The sequence below is a fragment of the Podarcis bocagei genome (genome assembly GCF_964188305.1).
Source record: "Podarcis bocagei genome assembly, chromosome: 4".
Lineage (NCBI taxonomy): Eukaryota > Metazoa > Chordata > Lepidosauria > Squamata > Lacertidae > Podarcis > Podarcis bocagei.
In genome coordinates this window covers 24,099,551-24,117,612 of record NC_138128.1, presented here as the reverse complement: position 1 = coordinate 24,117,612, position 18,062 = coordinate 24,099,551, and the positions used below count along the sequence as shown (strand labels likewise).

General features: G+C 41.3%; 1 protein-coding gene and 1 long non-coding RNA gene across 4 annotated transcripts in view; one reads left to right on the top strand and one right to left on the bottom strand.

The window, feature by feature from the left end:
• ARHGEF26 (Rho guanine nucleotide exchange factor 26) overlaps window positions 1-18,062 on the top strand; it is a 78,671-nt gene that overhangs the window by 46,692 nt on the left and 13,917 nt on the right. For all 3 annotated transcript variants that reach the window (XM_081190136.1, XM_081190137.1, XM_081190138.1), the window contains 3 exons: window positions 2,159-2,233; window positions 7,774-7,863; window positions 9,452-9,606. In XM_081190136.1, the coding sequence (XP_081046262.1) occupies window positions 2,159-2,233; window positions 7,774-7,863; window positions 9,452-9,606 (320 nt within the window). The remainder of the gene's footprint in view (window positions 1-2,158; window positions 2,234-7,773; window positions 7,864-9,451; window positions 9,607-18,062) is intronic.
• Window positions 2,507-5,658, bottom strand: LOC308585216. The gene is made up of 3 exons (XR_014007161.1): window positions 5,599-5,658; window positions 2,929-5,355; window positions 2,507-2,561 (listed from the first exon to the last, which is right to left on the bottom strand). It is a non-coding gene; the product is annotated as an uncharacterized lncRNA (long non-coding RNA).

Below are 18,062 nucleotides of genomic sequence, written 5' to 3'. Positions count from 1 at the left end.
TAGCTGAACGTCGCAAAACAATTCTCAGTTTAAGAGGGGAAATTATATGAAAGAAGTTTTCATAGCAGTTTCAAGTAAAAAATAGTCAATTTTAAACCAGTTGTCATATGTCTAAAGTAATGCTCCATCAACTAGGGTGTAATTAGGAGAAAGCACTAATTTACTTCTGTGAAAGCACTCTGTTGAGAACTTATGTAAAAGGCAGTCAAATTTAAGAAATCTAAAATATAGTTCTTAGTCATCTTAATTGCTAACATTCCCTTTTTTAAATAAATTGCTGCGCATCAGGGTTTCAGCCTTAACACTTGATGCAAAAAAATTGTTTCATTGAGAGGTGTTTCCCAAAATAAATCCTCATCCAGACACTTCAAAGTATTTAAAATTGATTGCATATAGCAAACAGAAAGAGCTGAAATTTGTATTTGCTTAGAAGAAGAGGAACATCTCCAACAGGTACCAGAATAAGACACTTGTCTGATATAGTAGGAGGGAGTTCAGGTAGGTGCTGCTACAATGAAGGCTTGATTCTGACATCAGAGCTGTATATGGATTTGCACACCTGTACCAGCACCTTGAACTTAGCTCAGAAGCTATTTAGCAGCCTATGCAATAATTTCAGCTTTGGCATAATTGTGATGGCAATACATTAAACTTTTAAAAGGATCAAGTGTTTCACAAAGTTGATACCCTCTTTACTTCAAAAACTTTACTACTGTCCCTGCTTAACGACAGAGGCAAAATCTAAACTGCAAAGGTCTGAGTGGCTCAGCAGGAGGTGGATCTCCTGCCTCCATAACTCTCTATACCAATCAGCACTAGGTCTGTTCTTCATGAAGACCTTTTCGTTGTAATTAATTTTGCTCAGGTCTGTGTGCCAGAAATTCAGGAATCATTATTCTCCGAACTGCATTCCGCCTGTAAAAGCAACATACTGCAAGGAAACTGTTTAATATAGCGTTTTGGCTTCTCTCACAAAAAAACATACTACGTCCCCCTCGTCATTAGAAACATATCAGTGCAGGATGTTTGCTTTGGTTCTGCTTTGTTTTCATAGCTTGCTAATGAAAGCAAGTCTACAAAATGTTGATGTAACGATCAGACTCCTTTTACTTTTATGGTGTTCCTCAGAAAGAGAAATTTTTGAATTACATTTGCTATCTCAGAAGTTCTGAATTGCAAATATATTGGTGCTTCGCTAATGAAATACTTGGAATCAGTTTCTTCTTAGAGTTGGCATTGGGATGGGAAGGAGGCATTTCCATCTTGGAAGTAGAAAGGAAGGGAGGGAAGTGTGTTAAGTATAACTGAAAGTGGGGTTTGGGGGACTTCTTCCTGGTTAGAGGTAAGAACATAAGAGTTTGCTGGATCTGGCCAATGGCGCATCTAGTTAAGCATCCTGTTCTCACAGTGGCCAACCATATACTTGTGAGAAGTCTGAAAGCAGGATATGGACACAAGAGCACCCTGCACCACCTGCAGTTCCCAACAGGTAGTATTCAGAGGCATTGGAAGTATTTGAGGATTTCTGGATGGGTACCATCTCGACTCAGTGATTTTCCAGCTTTTCTCCGTTAGGCCTAGAGCTTAATCTCTTGTCACCACTGGGTGCCTCAGACTCCCTTCCTGCAGAAGTTAGTTCAGGCACTGGGATATGCACTGTATATTTCATTGTGAAGACAGATGTGAAGAGTTCATTCAGCTTTTTCTGCAATTCTCCTTTACTACCACCTTTGACTCCCTTGTCACCCAGGGGTCCAACCACTTCCCTTAGTCAATCAGAAGGTAATCCTTCCCTCTTACCAAGTATTGAGACTGAGTTTCAAATTAATGGTAACTCCTGGAAAGAAATAACAACATACATTGCCATGTTCCCATTGGTACTCTGGGTGGTGGTACATTTTGATTCCTGAAAACAGATCTTGGGAGATCTCTGGCCCTCATTGTGTTGCTGCACTTCAACTCCCAGCAGCAGTAGCAGGCATGGCCAATGGCTAGGAGTGATGGGAGTTGCACTTCAGCATCATCTGGAGGGCGAGAAATTCCCCCCACATGCCCTGCAATATTGAACTTTTCGTCTTTGTGCAAATGCGATATGAAATGCCATATCATTGTGAACCTTAATTTACACCCCTCTAAATAGGCTTACTCCTTGTTTCAGACAATTTGCCAGAAAACGCCCAAAGAGTCACCAAAATACGAAGCTTGCAAACGAGCTTTAAAAGAAGTAAGCAAGGTAGGTTTAGATCCTCTGTTCTGTATCCATTGTCCAAACTTTCCGTATAACTTTTTGATGTTTCAGCTGAAGCCCAATCATGCACACTTACTTGAAGTAAGACTTGCTGGGCTCCGTGGATCACAACACCCACGTACATTCCATGCAGCTACATTTCCATCAGAATTACATGAGACATTTCTATTAATGGTTTTTTTAATTAAAAAAGTCCATTACAAAGCTGGAAATGGAGAACAACATGGCTCTTGGTGTAAATAATTTTTAACATAGGTTATCAGTATGCCATTATTGTAATGTCAGTGGCCTGAATCTTCGATGTTCTGAACTGCTTAAGGTAAAGGTAAAGGGACCCCTGACCATTAGGTCCAGTCGTGACCGACTCTGGGGTTGCGGCGCTCATCTCGCTTTATTGGCCGAGGGAGCCGGCGTACAGCTTCCGGGTCATGTGGCCAGCATGACAAAAGCCGCTTCTGGCGAACCAGAGCAGTGCATGGAAACGCCGTTTACCTTCCCACCGAAGTGGAACCTATTTATTTACTTGCACTTTGACATGCTTTCAAACTGCTAGGTTGGCAGGAGCCGGGACCGAGCAACGGGAGCTCACCCCGTCGCAGGGATTCGAACTGCCGACCTTCTGATCGAGAAGTCCTAGGCTCTGTGGTTTAACCCACAGCGCCACCCACGTCCCTCTGAACTGCTTAACCCGGGATAATTGAGACTCTTGTCTGTCCCAGTTGTTCTGGAGAAAGAACAACACTCAAGGCTCGTATCTAAAACTCATTCAGCAAAAGCCACCGTTCCACATATTTTGGTACCTGGCTAATTTCCACCATCGGTGGATCTTGAGCTACTTTCATGCAGACCTCAGTGCCACAGCATGTTGTGTGTCTTGTCATTTGCCTTTACTAGTCTCCTGGCTGCGTCACAGCCTTTCGATTGGACCAGTGCCAGCACCAGAAACTCCTTACATGCTGAATAAATGTAGCAGAGGGAAAAGTTTAGCCGGGAGGAGGCAGGAAGGAAATTCTCCTTCCTCTGAATGAAAAGAGCCAGAAGAGGTGTTGAAGTAAAATTAGAAACTGATATTAAAAGCTAATATTACTAATTGTAATTAGTATGATTTTAAATAAACGCAGAACGAAAAGGAAGAGGAAAAGAGTGAGAGGCTTTTTTAGTGGGTAGGAAATGTAAAGCATGAGGGGGAGAAAAATGTTCACTGCTTTGAGGGAGGGAATAGGGCACAAGTTGAGTATAAAAGAAAGGGAGAAGGAGTTACAGAAGAAGGGTAGAAATTTTTAGAGGCCTGTGACAGTGGTAAGGGGTAAAGGAAAAACGCTTCCCATTGTTAGAGCCCCTGGATCAGCAAATTTTGCCTACACGGGGAGGCTGGGTTACAGTGCCTCCAGAGCAAATGTCTGTACTTAGTGGGATGAAAGCTTGCCACAAGGAGAAGGCTGGCGAAGAATTTAGCAATTTCCAATGATGGATTTAATATCAACAGAATATGATGTCAGTAATTGCCAGCTGATTTTTGCCCAGCTGCCTTGATCTGCCACCATTTTGTGACTGTTTTAAGCTCAACAGCTTGGATCCACCCCAGGTGCTGGTGTGGGTTGCTACGCCACTGAAAGGAGGTGTGGTTTCTCTCCTGCTGAATATACCAGGGTACTCACTACTAGGAAGTGTATGAGTGAATTTATAGAACCTTAGCTATATTACCTTCTTATGGGCACCCAAAATATGGTGGATTACAACAGCTGCATTAGTAAAGAAGAGCTTTCTTCCCATGCAACCTGACTTTTACATATCTCGCTATTGCCTTGCAATTATCTCCAGTGTTGTCATGCATTCACCATTCCAGTGCTTCACCTCTAATCCCCTTATTTCCTCTACTTTATTTTTCCCTATTCTACCTTGTATCTATCTTATTTTTCCTCATTCATATATACCCTGAGCAAATGCCCCAGAGCTTCCCCCACCCTGCCCTGTTTTCTCCCTTCCCATTTTGCTTGTGGATCAAGGAGTAAGAACAGTGGGTAAAGATTTTGGGATAGTTAATTGTTTATTACAACAACAAAATCAGTAAAACAAAAAAATCAGTAAAGAAAGAAAAGAAGAAAATAGGTACATCAGAATATAGACACATCAGAAGGGCTGGGTTTTTATGTTTTGGATATATGCATTCCAACTTTTTACAGTTGGACTTTGCCTAAGGCTATGTGCATTCTGGACTACACTTAAGTTGTTAATATGCAGGCAAATTTCCATTTTTTAAAACAGTGGGATTTAGAAAGCAAAAAGCAAAAAGCAATGTTATAGGGGTGGGGGGAGAAATATGGAAATTGGTTAAATCAGACACGGTTATTGAGGGACAAGCTTTGCACGCTGATGTTGCAAGGTAATATTATGCAGGCAATATTGTGAGAGTTAACTGTGAGGACAGCAGAGTGATGTGCATAAAATTCAGACCAGGAAAGAGGAGAAGAAATTCCATTTCCCTTGCCTAGTACTGCTTCACCCTGTGAGGTTGTCACTAAATTATCACTGATAAGTCTGACTTTTATCTTTGGCTCATAAAAAATGCTTCTGATGGCTTGCTAACAGTTTGCCAAATAGTTCTCAGGCAGAATATACCCTTAGGGCCTTTTTAAAAAGTCTTTATCTTCATCTTCTCCAAATTACTCATTACTTGCACTGAATTCATTGGCTACTAGGGAGAAAATAGCTTAATATGCCTCCTACACACAAAATCGCTAGAAATAGAAATTGCTAACGTAACTGCTTTCTATCGCAGAAGCTCCAGGTGGATTCCTTCTCCCCTGAAAATGGGGTAGGGTAGGTCTGTAAAGCCATAATAGGGACGTATATAGAAATCACTTGCTTTATTGCTGTTGTAGCGAGTATTGGCAAAGGCAATAGTGCTCACCATCAATATCTTTCTTAATGATGCTTTTTGTGGGAAACGGTGTGAGTCGATGGCCTACACTATTGTGGTTCAGGAGTTTTGATCATTTCTTTAGGGGGGAAGAACGAGAGAAAAAAATCTTATAAACTTTCTACCCCCCCCCCCAAAAAAAACCATTTTCTGTTCCTCACCATGATTTATAAAAGTACAGTGGTACCTCGGGTTACATACGCTTCAGGTTACATACGCTTCAGGTTACAGACTCCGCTAACCCAGAAATATTACCTCAGGTTAAGAACTTTGTTCAGGATGAGAACAGAAATCGTGCTCCGGCGGTGTGGCAGCAGCAGGAGGCCCCATTAGCTAAAGTGGTGCTTCAGGTTAAGAACAGTTTCAAGTTAAGTATGGACCTCCGGAACGAATTAAGTACTTAACCCGAGGTACCACTGTATTTGCATACCGCCAACTTGTGTAAAATATCAAGGAGGTGTGCAAATACACACAATAAAACACCATAAAAACAATACAAATTAATCATTAAAATGTCACGCTAATCAAGAAATTTAAACAACAGATAGGCTTGTTGGCATAAAAAAGGTCTTCAGGAGACACCAGCGGTATTGCAAGTGTTAGTTAAATGTCCAATATTAATTACAAAACTTGATTAGGCACCTTTATTTTTAAAAGGTATCACTGGCTTGGTTCATATGTAATTCTAAATCAGGCACCCCCAAACTCGGCCCTCCAGATGTTTTGGGACTACAACTCCCATCATCTCTAGCTAACAGGACCAGTGGTCAGGTATGATGGGAATTGTATTCCCAAAACATCTGGAGGGCCGAGTTTGGGGGTGCCTGTTCTAAACAATAATGATATGAAGACAATCATGGGCAAGCCTTTGGTTCATCTGCTTCCAGTCACTTCATGGCTGCACTGGAAGAGGAGAGCAGAGGGGAAAGTATCCACTCCCATTATTAAACTAATGGCTGGCTGTTGCCTCATCTGACAAGGACAGGTAGGTCAGTTTAAATCAGGAGTAGCCTGTGGGCCAAACCTTGCCTTCTAGGCTTTCCCATTCGGCTCATGAGGTCAGTTTGGTGCATCCAATCACCCTACACCTGACATCATACATGATTGCAGATGTCGTGTGGGTAAGTGGGTGGGGGCTTCAAAGGAACAAGCAGGAGCCTAAAGTGGGATCCTGATTTTTCCTTAGCTAGTTTTTTAAAAAGCAATGATTCCTCTTCAGATGCAATGAAAAACATCTGGTTCGCTTAAAAGAGTGTTTCCCAAACTTGGGTCTCCAACTGTTGTTGTTTTTTTTACTACAAATCCCATCATCCTGCTAGCTAGGGATGACAGGAGGGGTAGTCCACAAACAGCTGGAAACACTGATTTGAACCAAGGATCAAGGCTTCCAGTCTCTTTTCATGCTTGCAGATGAGAAGGGTGTGTGTGACCCTGAGGCTCATTCTTGTAGTCTAACATTAAAATTTTGTGTTATGTATGAACCAGACTACTTGGCTTTGTTACCTTTTTTTAAAACCTGACTGATTTCTGAAAAACACACAAAAGTATGTGGCTGTGATTTGCTAATGTGGCTTATATGTAATGCAACAGCACAAGTGCTTTAACCCACAATGTTTTCTTACTCGAGGTCTTATCCTGCCAAAGTTAAGTCAGCAGGGCTTCAAGGTGCTTAAAATTGACTAGAATGTACCTTTGTTATCCACATATATTAAAGTAACAGTGGCATTGCACTGTGGCTTGGTCCATGTTTCCCATTGCAAGAGTGTCTGAGCAGTAGATAAAAGAATAAATTAATGTCATGGAACAAAGAATGAAATGATGAATACTTAAGTCAAGCTTAGGGTGTATGGAGCACATTGATGCCAACTCTGGTTTCTGTCTTTCCTTGAAATGCCCCACATTTTGTGTCCAAATGTTTACCTGCTATTCTTTATACTGGGACTGAGGATAGAATTTCATGTTTTGAGACAGATAGTCTATCTTGTAATGCAAATGTTGTGGCTTGCTGGGGGGTGGGGGTGCATGGTGCTTGTAGGGGAAAATCAGAAAGAGGGAGAAGTTAAAATTGTCCATAATTTCTTATTGGCAAATGTTCCTAGACTGTCTTTTTTGTAGCTGTGCTTTGACACTGGAAGCAAGCCTGTTTGAAGGCTGAAAACAGCCCAAGAAGCATATTTTTAGAGAAGAACCACCCAGTCCTGGTCAAAGATTGTTCCCTACAAATTACTACCCCATATTCATGTTTCGAAAACATGTTTACCAAGGTGACACATAATCAGGGTTCTAAGTTTTGCATAGGAAACATAAAGGAGTTGTGGTTTGTGACTGAAGAGGCAAAGGGAATTGTGCAATGGTAGGGGTGGCTATAGCCCGGTGTTTTCAAAATTGATGTGAACAGCAGTTCTTTTTAATAAAATATAAATTGTTTGCAGGAAAGGCTAATTTGTGATAAGTTATCTGTAAAGTAAGTGCTTTTCAAATCCCTTTGACCGCCCTTTCGCTTTCCACTGTTCTGAATCTCTGAAAAATAGTGCACTGTACGGAGAAGCAAGAAAGCTTAATGGATATAAATAACATCAGTTGAATAAAATGTCTCCTTTCCCAGTTGGTTCGCCTCTGCAATGAAGGTGCTCGAACAATGGAAAGGACAGAAATGATGTACACTATCAACTCCCAGCTGGAATTCAAAATCAAGGTGTGTTATTTGCCTTCATACTTCTGTTGTGCAAACTTTAACCTTTGCTTAGTTTTAATGATGGGCTGTCACAGCTAGAGTAAACTCAGTTTATTATCTGGGGAATTAGAGGTTGTTGATATGATGTTCTAGGAGGTGGCAAATAAGTTGATATTCTGAAATTGGCAGTGGTGCTTGAAGCATGCAGAACAAGGGACTTATCTCCTGATGGAAGTCTAGTTACTCAAACCGAGCAGGAAAATGATTGGTTGTTTTTTTTAACACATACATTCCCTTACCTGAACATTTGCCTCAGATAATCATATACAGTTGTACCTTGGATCCCAAACACTGCAAACCCGGAAGTGACTGTTGCGGTTTGCGAACATTCTTTGGAGCCCGGATGTCTGATGCGACTTCTGTGGCTTCCTATTGGCTGCAGGAGCTTCCTGCAGTCAATCAGAAGCCGTGCTTTGGCTTCCGAACGTTTTGGAAGTCAAACAGACTTCTGGAACGGATTCCATTCAACTTCCAAGGTACGACTGTACTATAATTCCTATTTAGTGTAATATAAAGAGTCCTGGAAATAATTGTTTTCTCTTTCTGCGTGTTTGTTTTTGCTAGCTAAAGAACTTTAATGTTGTGTGTTTAAAACAACACACACACTCTCTCACACACACATACACACACACACAATGCTAAACGCTTGTACAGTGATACAATGGCAAAATCTGTTTAATTGTAATTAGCTTGAATTTTGGAGCATAGGGCAGACATACAGCAATAACTAATATCGGTCATATTCAGATAAATAGACCATCTGAAATTGACTTAGTTGGCTATCACTCGTAACCCATTTCAGTGGGTAGTGCAGCCCAGACTGTTTCCTAACCTGGTTAAAATTCTAAATATACAGAGAAACCAGGATGTAGCTTAGTGAGCTAACAGTGGTAAGACTTGTTTGTCAACTTTCAAGCAGAGAGGCTGAAGAGAAAGGGAACCTATTTGAACCATGTTTGCTCCATGCAGCTCCAACACTTAAATGATGGTTAATGCAAACCTGTTTTGCACAGCTGAAAGTTGCTGCAATAGCATAACTGTTTAGTTGGGATACTGTCCACACTCTTCAAAATTTTTTTCTAGATACATACATTTTCTGTTCAAAATCAGAAACATACTTTGCTCATATAGAAGAAAACTTTGAGTCATTTGCTAATCATGGACAAATGAAAACTCACTTAGGAGTGGTTGTTGTTGTTTTTAATATGTTATTAGATATTTATTTCTTTTCACAATTTTCAACCTGCCACAAAGCGCTCCAAAGCTCTCAGGGCTGGTTTACATTATGATGGTGCCTTTTGTTCTTAATGTAAACCAGATTGCATGATTTATAAATTGTTTGATCTAATTGTGGTATTTGAAAAGCTGAAGTGACTACTTATTTCAGGAATTATTTTAGAGCATTCCTCCTTTCCTTTTGTATTCAGAAATCTAGGTTTGGAAGGAGCTCAGAGATTATTATAAATGTGCACGCATCTCTCTGGGGGAGGTGGGGAAACATACCACAAAATCTTACTAGGGGCTTAATTGCAATTTCCTTACTTTGTAGCCATTTCCATTGGTTTCTTCTTCCCGGTGGCTAGTGAAAAGAGGTGAATTGATAGCGTATGTGGAAGATACTGGCCTTTTCTCTAAAAGGACTTCTAAGCAACAAGTGTACTTCTTCCTCTTCAATGATGTCCTCATTATCACAAAAAAGAAAAGGTAAGAGCTGCACTGGATACGTGAGTCAGTTACACTGGACAAATAGATAACAACAGATAAATAGCTGCCTGCTCTCCCTTTTTTAGATGTGGATTTAGGGCACTTTGTATGGGGCATTCAGGGGAGTAAGGAGAAGAGTACATGTGTAGTGCTTGAAAGACACATGGCAACTCATGCAAGTTCCTTTGTACATCTTTTTCAGATTCTTGCTCTCCTTTAAAATATTTTATCTACTTAATTGGTCTGTGCATTCAACTGGACTTACAGGTGTAAGCTTCAGCCAGTGATGGTGATTGGATGTAAAATTAATCCAGCCATAGATTGCTAGTGCATGCCAGGTTTGTCTTGTCGATAGGAATACTTTTAGCACTGGGTTAATACTGTGTGTACATTTTAAAGAAGAAGATTGCAAATTCTTTGCATACCAGATAACATCATTAAAAGAATTAGATGTAACTCTTAACATCGAGCAAGCAAGCTGAAAGGCATTCGAGCAATGAGATTTACTCAGGTTTAGTACTAAGCATCTATAAGAAGATAAAATGCAGCATTAGACATACTTTGATGGTTCTTTACCCTTGTGCTTCTTGAACTGTGGGTCATGATTTGTTCCTGCTATAGGGGCTCTAAAGGTGTAGCTAGTTTATAAATGGGGTCTTGAAAGGCTGAGTTGGTTTACAGGCAGGTTCCATTTCAAAATGTTTGAGAAGTACCACTTCAAATGTTGTTAGCATTGGAGGTTGGTACATTGTTGTTTCTGTGTCTTACTTCAATGGGGTATTTTATTTGTATTAGTTATATAACCTGAGTCTTTGGAATGGTGTAAAATGTACATCCATGCTGCAAACCTGTATATGTCTGTTCCTAAGTAAAGCCACAGAGGAAAGACGGTGGGTTTTCTTTTGAAGTCATTAATTTAACACACATTTTTTTATAGTTATGTAAATTTGGGATGGCTCTGAGACTTATCGTGATTTCATATTTTTAGGCTGCAATCCTAAAGTGGGGAAAGCAGAGGGAGCTGGAAGCTATTTTGATGCCACATCCTTTGAGAACATTGGGAGGGAATTTCACTAAGCCAGTTCCAAGGCTGACATAATTATCTCCCTTCTTGGTTCTACTGACATTGGCGCCACAATGCCAATAGGTCAATGGAGGTTTTCACAGCAGCTGGAAGAAAGCGTCTTTGAGGCTGGACCTCTCTCTGCGCCTTGAGAGACACAGAGGGCAAACTGATGCTTCCTTTTGCCCCTGGGATGTCCTCTCAGGGACCCTAGTGACCCTAGGGCTTCAGGGTTAGAGACCTGTAGCAATTAGATGCAGTTAGCTACTTACCTGGAGTGAATAGCAGTTGATTCATGTCAGGAAAGTGAGTGGCATCATCTCTCACTCGCCACACTAAACTTTCTTTGGTTCTGAAAGTACAAAGCTTGGAGATTGTATCCAGCTGCTCACACAATGGCACTTTCCTTTCCTCTACTCTCCCTGCAAATCCCCTAAATCTGCTCCAGAGGGTCGCCCAACTGGAAATGGAAGTCTGCTGCGTGAGCAGAGGGTTGCTGGATGCAGCCTTCACTTGGTTTTAATCAACAGGAGAAAACAGCTGCAGTAGTGATATCTATTCTTCCTGACCCAGAGATTGAACACTGAACTTTTTTATCGCTTTGAGGTCCTCTCCCCTAGCATGGAAGATGAAGAGCAGACTCCATTTGAGGATCTCTCCCTCATTACAGTCGATCAGGTATATGAAGACGAGCAGCAAGGTCAGTCCTCAGGGAATGTGCAGGCGACCTTGGAACGGACAGCTCATGGAAGAACCCCGACCAAACCTAAGAGGAGGCGTGTAGTGGTGATAGGGGATTCCCTACTGAGGGGAACAGAAGCAGTGATCTGTGGGCCTGACAAGATGTCTCGGGAAGTGTGCTGTCTCCCCGGGGCTAAGATCCAAGATGTAACTGAATGACTGCAAGGAATCATAAAACCCACTGACAAATACCTCTTCCTCTTGGTTCATGTGGGAACCAATGACACTGCAAGCAATAGCCTCCAGAAGATCAAAAGAGACTACGAGGCTCTGGGCAGGAAATTGAAGCAATTAAATGCACAAATTGTCATCTCATCTGTCCTCCCAGTTGAACGACGTGGCCCAGGGAGAGAGGGAAAAATAGTGGAAGTGAATAGCTGGCTTCACAAATGGTATAAACAGGAACGGTTTGGATTCTTAGATCACGGACTGCAGTTTCTTGAAGACGGACTTCTGGCAAGCGATGGGCTGCACAGTTGAGAGGAATGTTTTTGCCAAAAATCTCAGAAACCTCATCAGGAGGGTGGGGGAGGGAGACAGTGCTCCTGAAGGTAGGAGGAGTCTATCAATTGATGAAGATGATCATCCAAATGTCATAGACCAAATGGAGCAAACAGCACGCAGACCTAGTGGTGGGAGGAAAAAATCCTTAAATAAGAGACACGGGGGAATGATTAATGGACTTCAATGTCTGTACAATAATGCGCAAAGCATGGGAAATAAACAAGATGAGCTTGAGCTCTTGGTATAGCAAACTAAATATGACATAATAGGCATCACTGAAACCTGGTGGGATAAGTCCCATGATTGGAATGTAATAATGGAGGGATACAATCTATTTCAGAGAAACAGACCAGACAAGAAAGGAGGAGGAGTGGCGTTATATGTCAGGGATGTGTATACCTGTGAAGAGATCAAAGATTTAGAACCTCAAAGCCAAAGTGAGAGCATTTGGGTCAACATTAAGGGAGAGAAGAATAACAGTGACCTCATTGTGGGAGTTTACTATAGATCCCGAAGCCAAACGGAGGACATAGATGATGCCTTCCTGGAACAGATGGCCAAGCATGCAAAAGGAAGGGAGATAGTAGTAATGGGGGACTTCAATTACCCGGATATTTGTTGGATGTCAAACTCAGCCAAGAGCATAAGGTCAAACAGATTCCTCACTGGCCTTGCAGACAACTTCATTGTCCAGAAAGTGGGAGAAGCAACAAGAGGAACAGCCATTTTAGATCTGGTCCTAACCAATGTTGATGACCTGGTTAGTGGGGTAGAAGTGGAAGGATCATTAGGCGCGAGTGATCATGCTCTTCTGAAGTTTACTATACAATGGAAAGGAGCAGCCAAGCATACTAGGACTCAATTTCTTGACTTTAAGAAAGCCGACTTCATAAAACTTAGGGAAGTGCTGGGTGAGATCCCATGGACAGTAATACTAAAAGGAAAGGGAGTTCACGATGGCTGGGAGTTTGTTAAGAGGGAGATAGTAAAAGCACAACTTCAGGCAATACCAATGAGACGGAAACATGGAAGGTGCCTAAAGAAGCCAGGGTGGCTATCTAAAGAACTTTTAACTGAGTTAAGATTTAAAAAGGATGTGTACAAAAAATGGAAAAGGAGGGAAACCACCAAAGAGGAATTCAAACAAATAGCCAGCACGTGTAGACACAAAGTCAGAAAAGCTGAAGCACAGAATGAACTCGGGCTTGCTAGAGAGGTTAAAAGCAACAAAAAAGGCTTTTATGGGTATGTTCATAGCAAAAGGAAGAACAAAGAAACAGTGGGGTCACTCAGAGGAGAAGATGGTGAAATGCAAACAGGGGACACAGAAAGGGCTGAACTCCTCAATGCCTTCTTTGCCTCAGTCTTCTCCGATAAAGAAAACAATGCCCGATCTGAAGAATTTGGAGCAAATGATTCAGCAGAGGAAACACAGCCCATAATAACTAAGGAGATAGTACAAGAATACTTGGCTAGTTTAGATGTATTCAAGTCTCCAGGGCCAGATGAACTGCATCCAAGAGTATTAAAAGAACTGGCAGATGTGATCTCAGAACCACTGGCAGTCATCTTTGAGAATTCCTGGAGAACAGGCGAAGTCCCGGAAGACTGGAGGAGGGCAAATATTGTCCCTATTTTCAAAAAGGGGGAAAGAGAGGACCCAAATAATTACCGCCCAGTCAGTCTGACATCAATACCAGGGAAGATTCTGGAGCAGATCATTAAGCAAACAGTCTGTGAGCACCTAGAAAGGAATGCTGTGATCACCAATAGTCAGCATGGATTTCTGAAAAATAAGTCATGTCAGACTAACCTGATCTCATTTTTTGACAGAATTACAAGCCTGGTAGATGAAGGGAACGCAGTGGATGTAGCCTACCTTGATTTCAGCATGGCATTTGACAAGGTGCCCCATGATATTCTTGTAAAGAAGCTGGTAAAATGCGGTCTTGACTATGCTACCACTCAGTGGATTTGTAACTGGCTGACTGACCGAACCCAAAGGGTGCTCATCAATGGTTCCTCTTCATCCTGGAGAAGAGTGACTAGTGGGGTGCCACAGGGTTCTGTCTTGGGCCCGGTCTTATTCAACATCTTTATCAACGACTTGGATGATGGACTCAAGGGCATCCTGATCAAATTTGCAGATGACACCAAACTGGGAGGGGTGGCTAACACCCCAGAGGACAGGATCACACTTCAAAACGACCTTGACAGATTAAAGAACTGGGCCAAAACAAACAAGATGAATTTTAACAGGGAGAAATGTAAAGTATTGCACTTGGGCAAAAAAAATGAGAGGCACAAATACAAGATGGGTGACACCTGGCTTGAGAGCAGTACATGTGAAAAGGATCTAGGAGTCTTGGTTGACCACAAACTTGACATGAGCCAACAGTGTGACGCGGCAGCTAAAAAAGCCAATGCAATTCTGGGCTGCATCAATAGGAGTATAGCATCTAGATCAAGGGAAGTAATAGTGCCACTGTATTCTGCTCTGGTCAGACCTCACCTGGAGTACTGTGTCCAGTTCTGGGCACCACAATTCAAGAAGGACACTGACAAACTGGAACGTGTCCAGAGGAGGGCAACCAAAATGGTCAAAGGCCTGGAAACGATGCCTTATGAGGAACGGCTAAGGGAGCTGGGCATGTTTAGCCTGGAGAAGAGGAGGTTAAGGGGTGATATGATAGCCATGTTCAAATATATAAAAGGATGTCACATAGAGGAGGGAGAAAGGTTGTTTTCTGCTGCTCCAGAGAAGCGGACACGGAGCAATGGATCCAAACTACAAGAAAGAAGATTCCACCTAAACATTAGGAAGAACTTCCTGACAGTAAGAGCTGTTTGACAGTGGAATTTGCTGCCAAGGAGTGTGGTGGAGTCTCCTACTTTGGAGGTCTTTAAGCAGAGGCTTGACAACCATATGTCAGGAGTGCTCTGATGGTGTTTCCTGCTTGGCAGGGGGTTGGGCTCGATGGCCCTTGTGGTCTCTTCCAACTCTATGATTCTATGAACAGCTGTCACAGCTGCCTTTCTCTCCCTTGAGGGACCTGGAGAGGCAGCTACAGTAGCTCCCATTTACTGTTAACCTGGACATGAATGCTAAGATGAATGTATAAGTAAGGATAGTGCAAACAAGATACATGGGGTGGGGCTGTCCAAAGAGTTTGGCTAGAAATAATATAGCATTCATTCATTCATTCATTCATTTCTCTCTCTCACACACAGTCACTCACTCACATATATATGCACAAACAGAGAACTCCAATATATTAGCAAAATGGTTCTATATTTTTCTTGCATATTGAATTTTGTACACCACTTTTTAAAAAAATATATATTAAGTGGGTTATAAGTGTTCTTCAATAATGATTTTAAAAGAACCAGAACACAAGAGTAGCATCCTTAAAAGGGTTCTAAAAAAGACCTTGGAAACTAATAACCGGGGTGGGGGCATAATTCCATAGGGAAGGTTATGTTGTGCAGAGAGGTACGCAAATGCAGAATCATATTTTCCAGAGGAATGTAGGCGAAGAATCCTGCCGTGAAGTATGAACATACATCTTTAGACCTGCTTCGCTATGTATTCCCCACCCCCTCATGTACTCAGTTATACTTTGTCTATTTTACAGCAGGGTTTTTTTTAAAAAAGAATCGTTCAGTCTGCTCTGCATCCTCATTAACAGCAAGACAGATACCTGTCAAATTGGTTCACACACATTTAAGGAAGGGATACATATTTTTTTGACGCTATGGTTATTAAATATTCTTACTTCATGGCCTGCAATCCCCTCGGGATACCACTAAAATTCTCTCTCTGTCTAGTGGCTTGTCAGTTCCTGAGATAATCCCAGCAATGGAATGCAGCTGGACTTCTGAAATGTGAAGCCAGCCAAAGGTCAAATAATACTTTGGAATGTTACCTGTCCACAGTTACCAGCTAAAACTGAACTTCTGCTACACGCGCCAGGAAGAGATTTGACATAATTAAAAAGCCCTTTCCCAATTAAAAAGGATGTCTGGATTTCTTAAACAGTTTGACTTGCCAAGTTAACAGAGCAGCAAAAAATAATACTTTTAAATAATAAACTGTAGCGAAAATGCATTTCAGATCCTTGCATTTATTGATGAAAGAACTTCCCAACAAACAGGAAACGATAAATAAAAGGGAAAGGTGTTTTATTTGAGAAGCTGTTCTTGCATTCTTTGGCATGTGTGCGGATAAAAACTGGAATATAAGGAGCACATCAGAATGCAAGTATTCTGTTTCAGTGAAGTGGAATATTTTTCTCCTCACTGAATTCATTCTCATTCCATATCCATTTTCATACAACATCTGCTAGTCATCTTCTCCAGAGGTACTCCCATAATAGTGGTTATTGAGAGGGGTGGGAGTAGGGAGTTGGCATTGATTATATAGATATATTTGTTTACATTGCATACACAGTCTAACTCCACCCTCTGAAAACTAGGCCCTCTCATTCCAAAGGAAATCGACTTTCTTCAGAAAAAAATAACCATTTGAATGCAGTTTTATCCAGATCCTTTTTCTTGTTATGGCTAATCAGTGAATCTCTATATTGAAAGTGATGCAGTTTGATTTACAGTATGATCGATTACAGGGAGGGTGGATGGGGTGAACCTCACAATAAGTGTTTGAAGCTACCATACCTTGGGGGAAATTACAGGTCTTGGGTATGGTAGAAGGGAATAAAAATCAATGGGTTTCGTTTTGTGTTATTGAACGGTTGACTGTAACTAACAACTAATGGACATGGAAGAGCTTCACATACACTATTTTTGCCTTTTTTGGACAATATATCTCTGACTTTGGTGATCAATATGCCACATAGAACTGTAGAGGGAAAGATTATGGAATAGTTCCTTAGTCTATAAGATGTATTGAGACTGCATGGTTCAGGTTTGTGTGTTCTTGTGTATTTATATTGTTGATGATTTCTTAGAGCCGATTTAGAATATTCTGTGGCAAAACGCAAGACTAGATATAAGTCACAGGTGGAAGGCCATGTGAACAGATGGTATTATTTCTGTATGGGAATAATCATTGCAGTATCTGTAACTGAGCCAATACATTTGCCACTCAGTACATAAAGCCAGCAAGGCTGTGCATCCATTAATCCAATAAGAACTTCATTCTTTCGTTGTCTTCTTGCATTTTACTGCTCATTTTGAAGTTGCTTCATCTCTTTCATCCACAAGTTCCAGTAAGAGATGAATAAGGACACTTATGTTGGACTTCGCCAAGTAGCAAGTTCTGCATTGGTGTAAAAATAGACTATTATAGTTCAGCTCTTGTCTGCGCTGGTTAAAAAGAAGCTTTATCAAAAGCATTTCTTCATATTTGTTTCAGTTCAGCTTCATGGCATGACATATCCTGTTGTGTATGTGTGAGTTCATGGTTCTGGAGATGAACATCCTGTTCCCCATTGTAGTCTGAGGGTCTTTTCCAGGGATCTTCAGTCTCCCCCAAGTGAAAAAAAACACACAGCAAAAACAAAATTCTTCAACTTACAGTACTAAATTTGTCTGCCACCAAGCTTGAACATAACACTTTTCTATCACATATTTGGTAGGAGCTTTTGAGAAGCCACCTCTTCCCCTGTCTGCCTAGATATAGCTGCAGACATGTTTTCGTGCACATACTTAGTGGGCTGTCTCAGGTTTGCTGATGGAGTCTCATCATAGAAGGTAATCACAAATGGGAGAAGTGCCTGGATAAATAAATAATGTTTTTGCCTAGTGCCTAAATGACAGCAGTGTTCTGGCTAGGCAAATCTTCCTTGGGAGGGCATTCTATATCTGCTTTCTGCCCCCTGGCTGAAAACCCCCTCTCCCTTTATATAATGATTATCTCACCTTAAATGGAAGAGGCACATGGAGAATAGAATAAAATAATAACTTAGGAAAACTTATGGTTCATCCCCCCTTTTTTTCTCTTTACGTTAGCTTAGTCTCATCCTTTCCTACAATTAAAGTTACGAAAACCTTTGACACCAAAAGAACATCAAATACATGTAAACTTCATCATTGAATGTATTCCCCCCAGGGCTTAAGCATTAACTTCATTTGTCTTCTTGACAAGCAGGTGCTTTGTAAATATTCAAACGTGTGTGTTCCTTCTTCC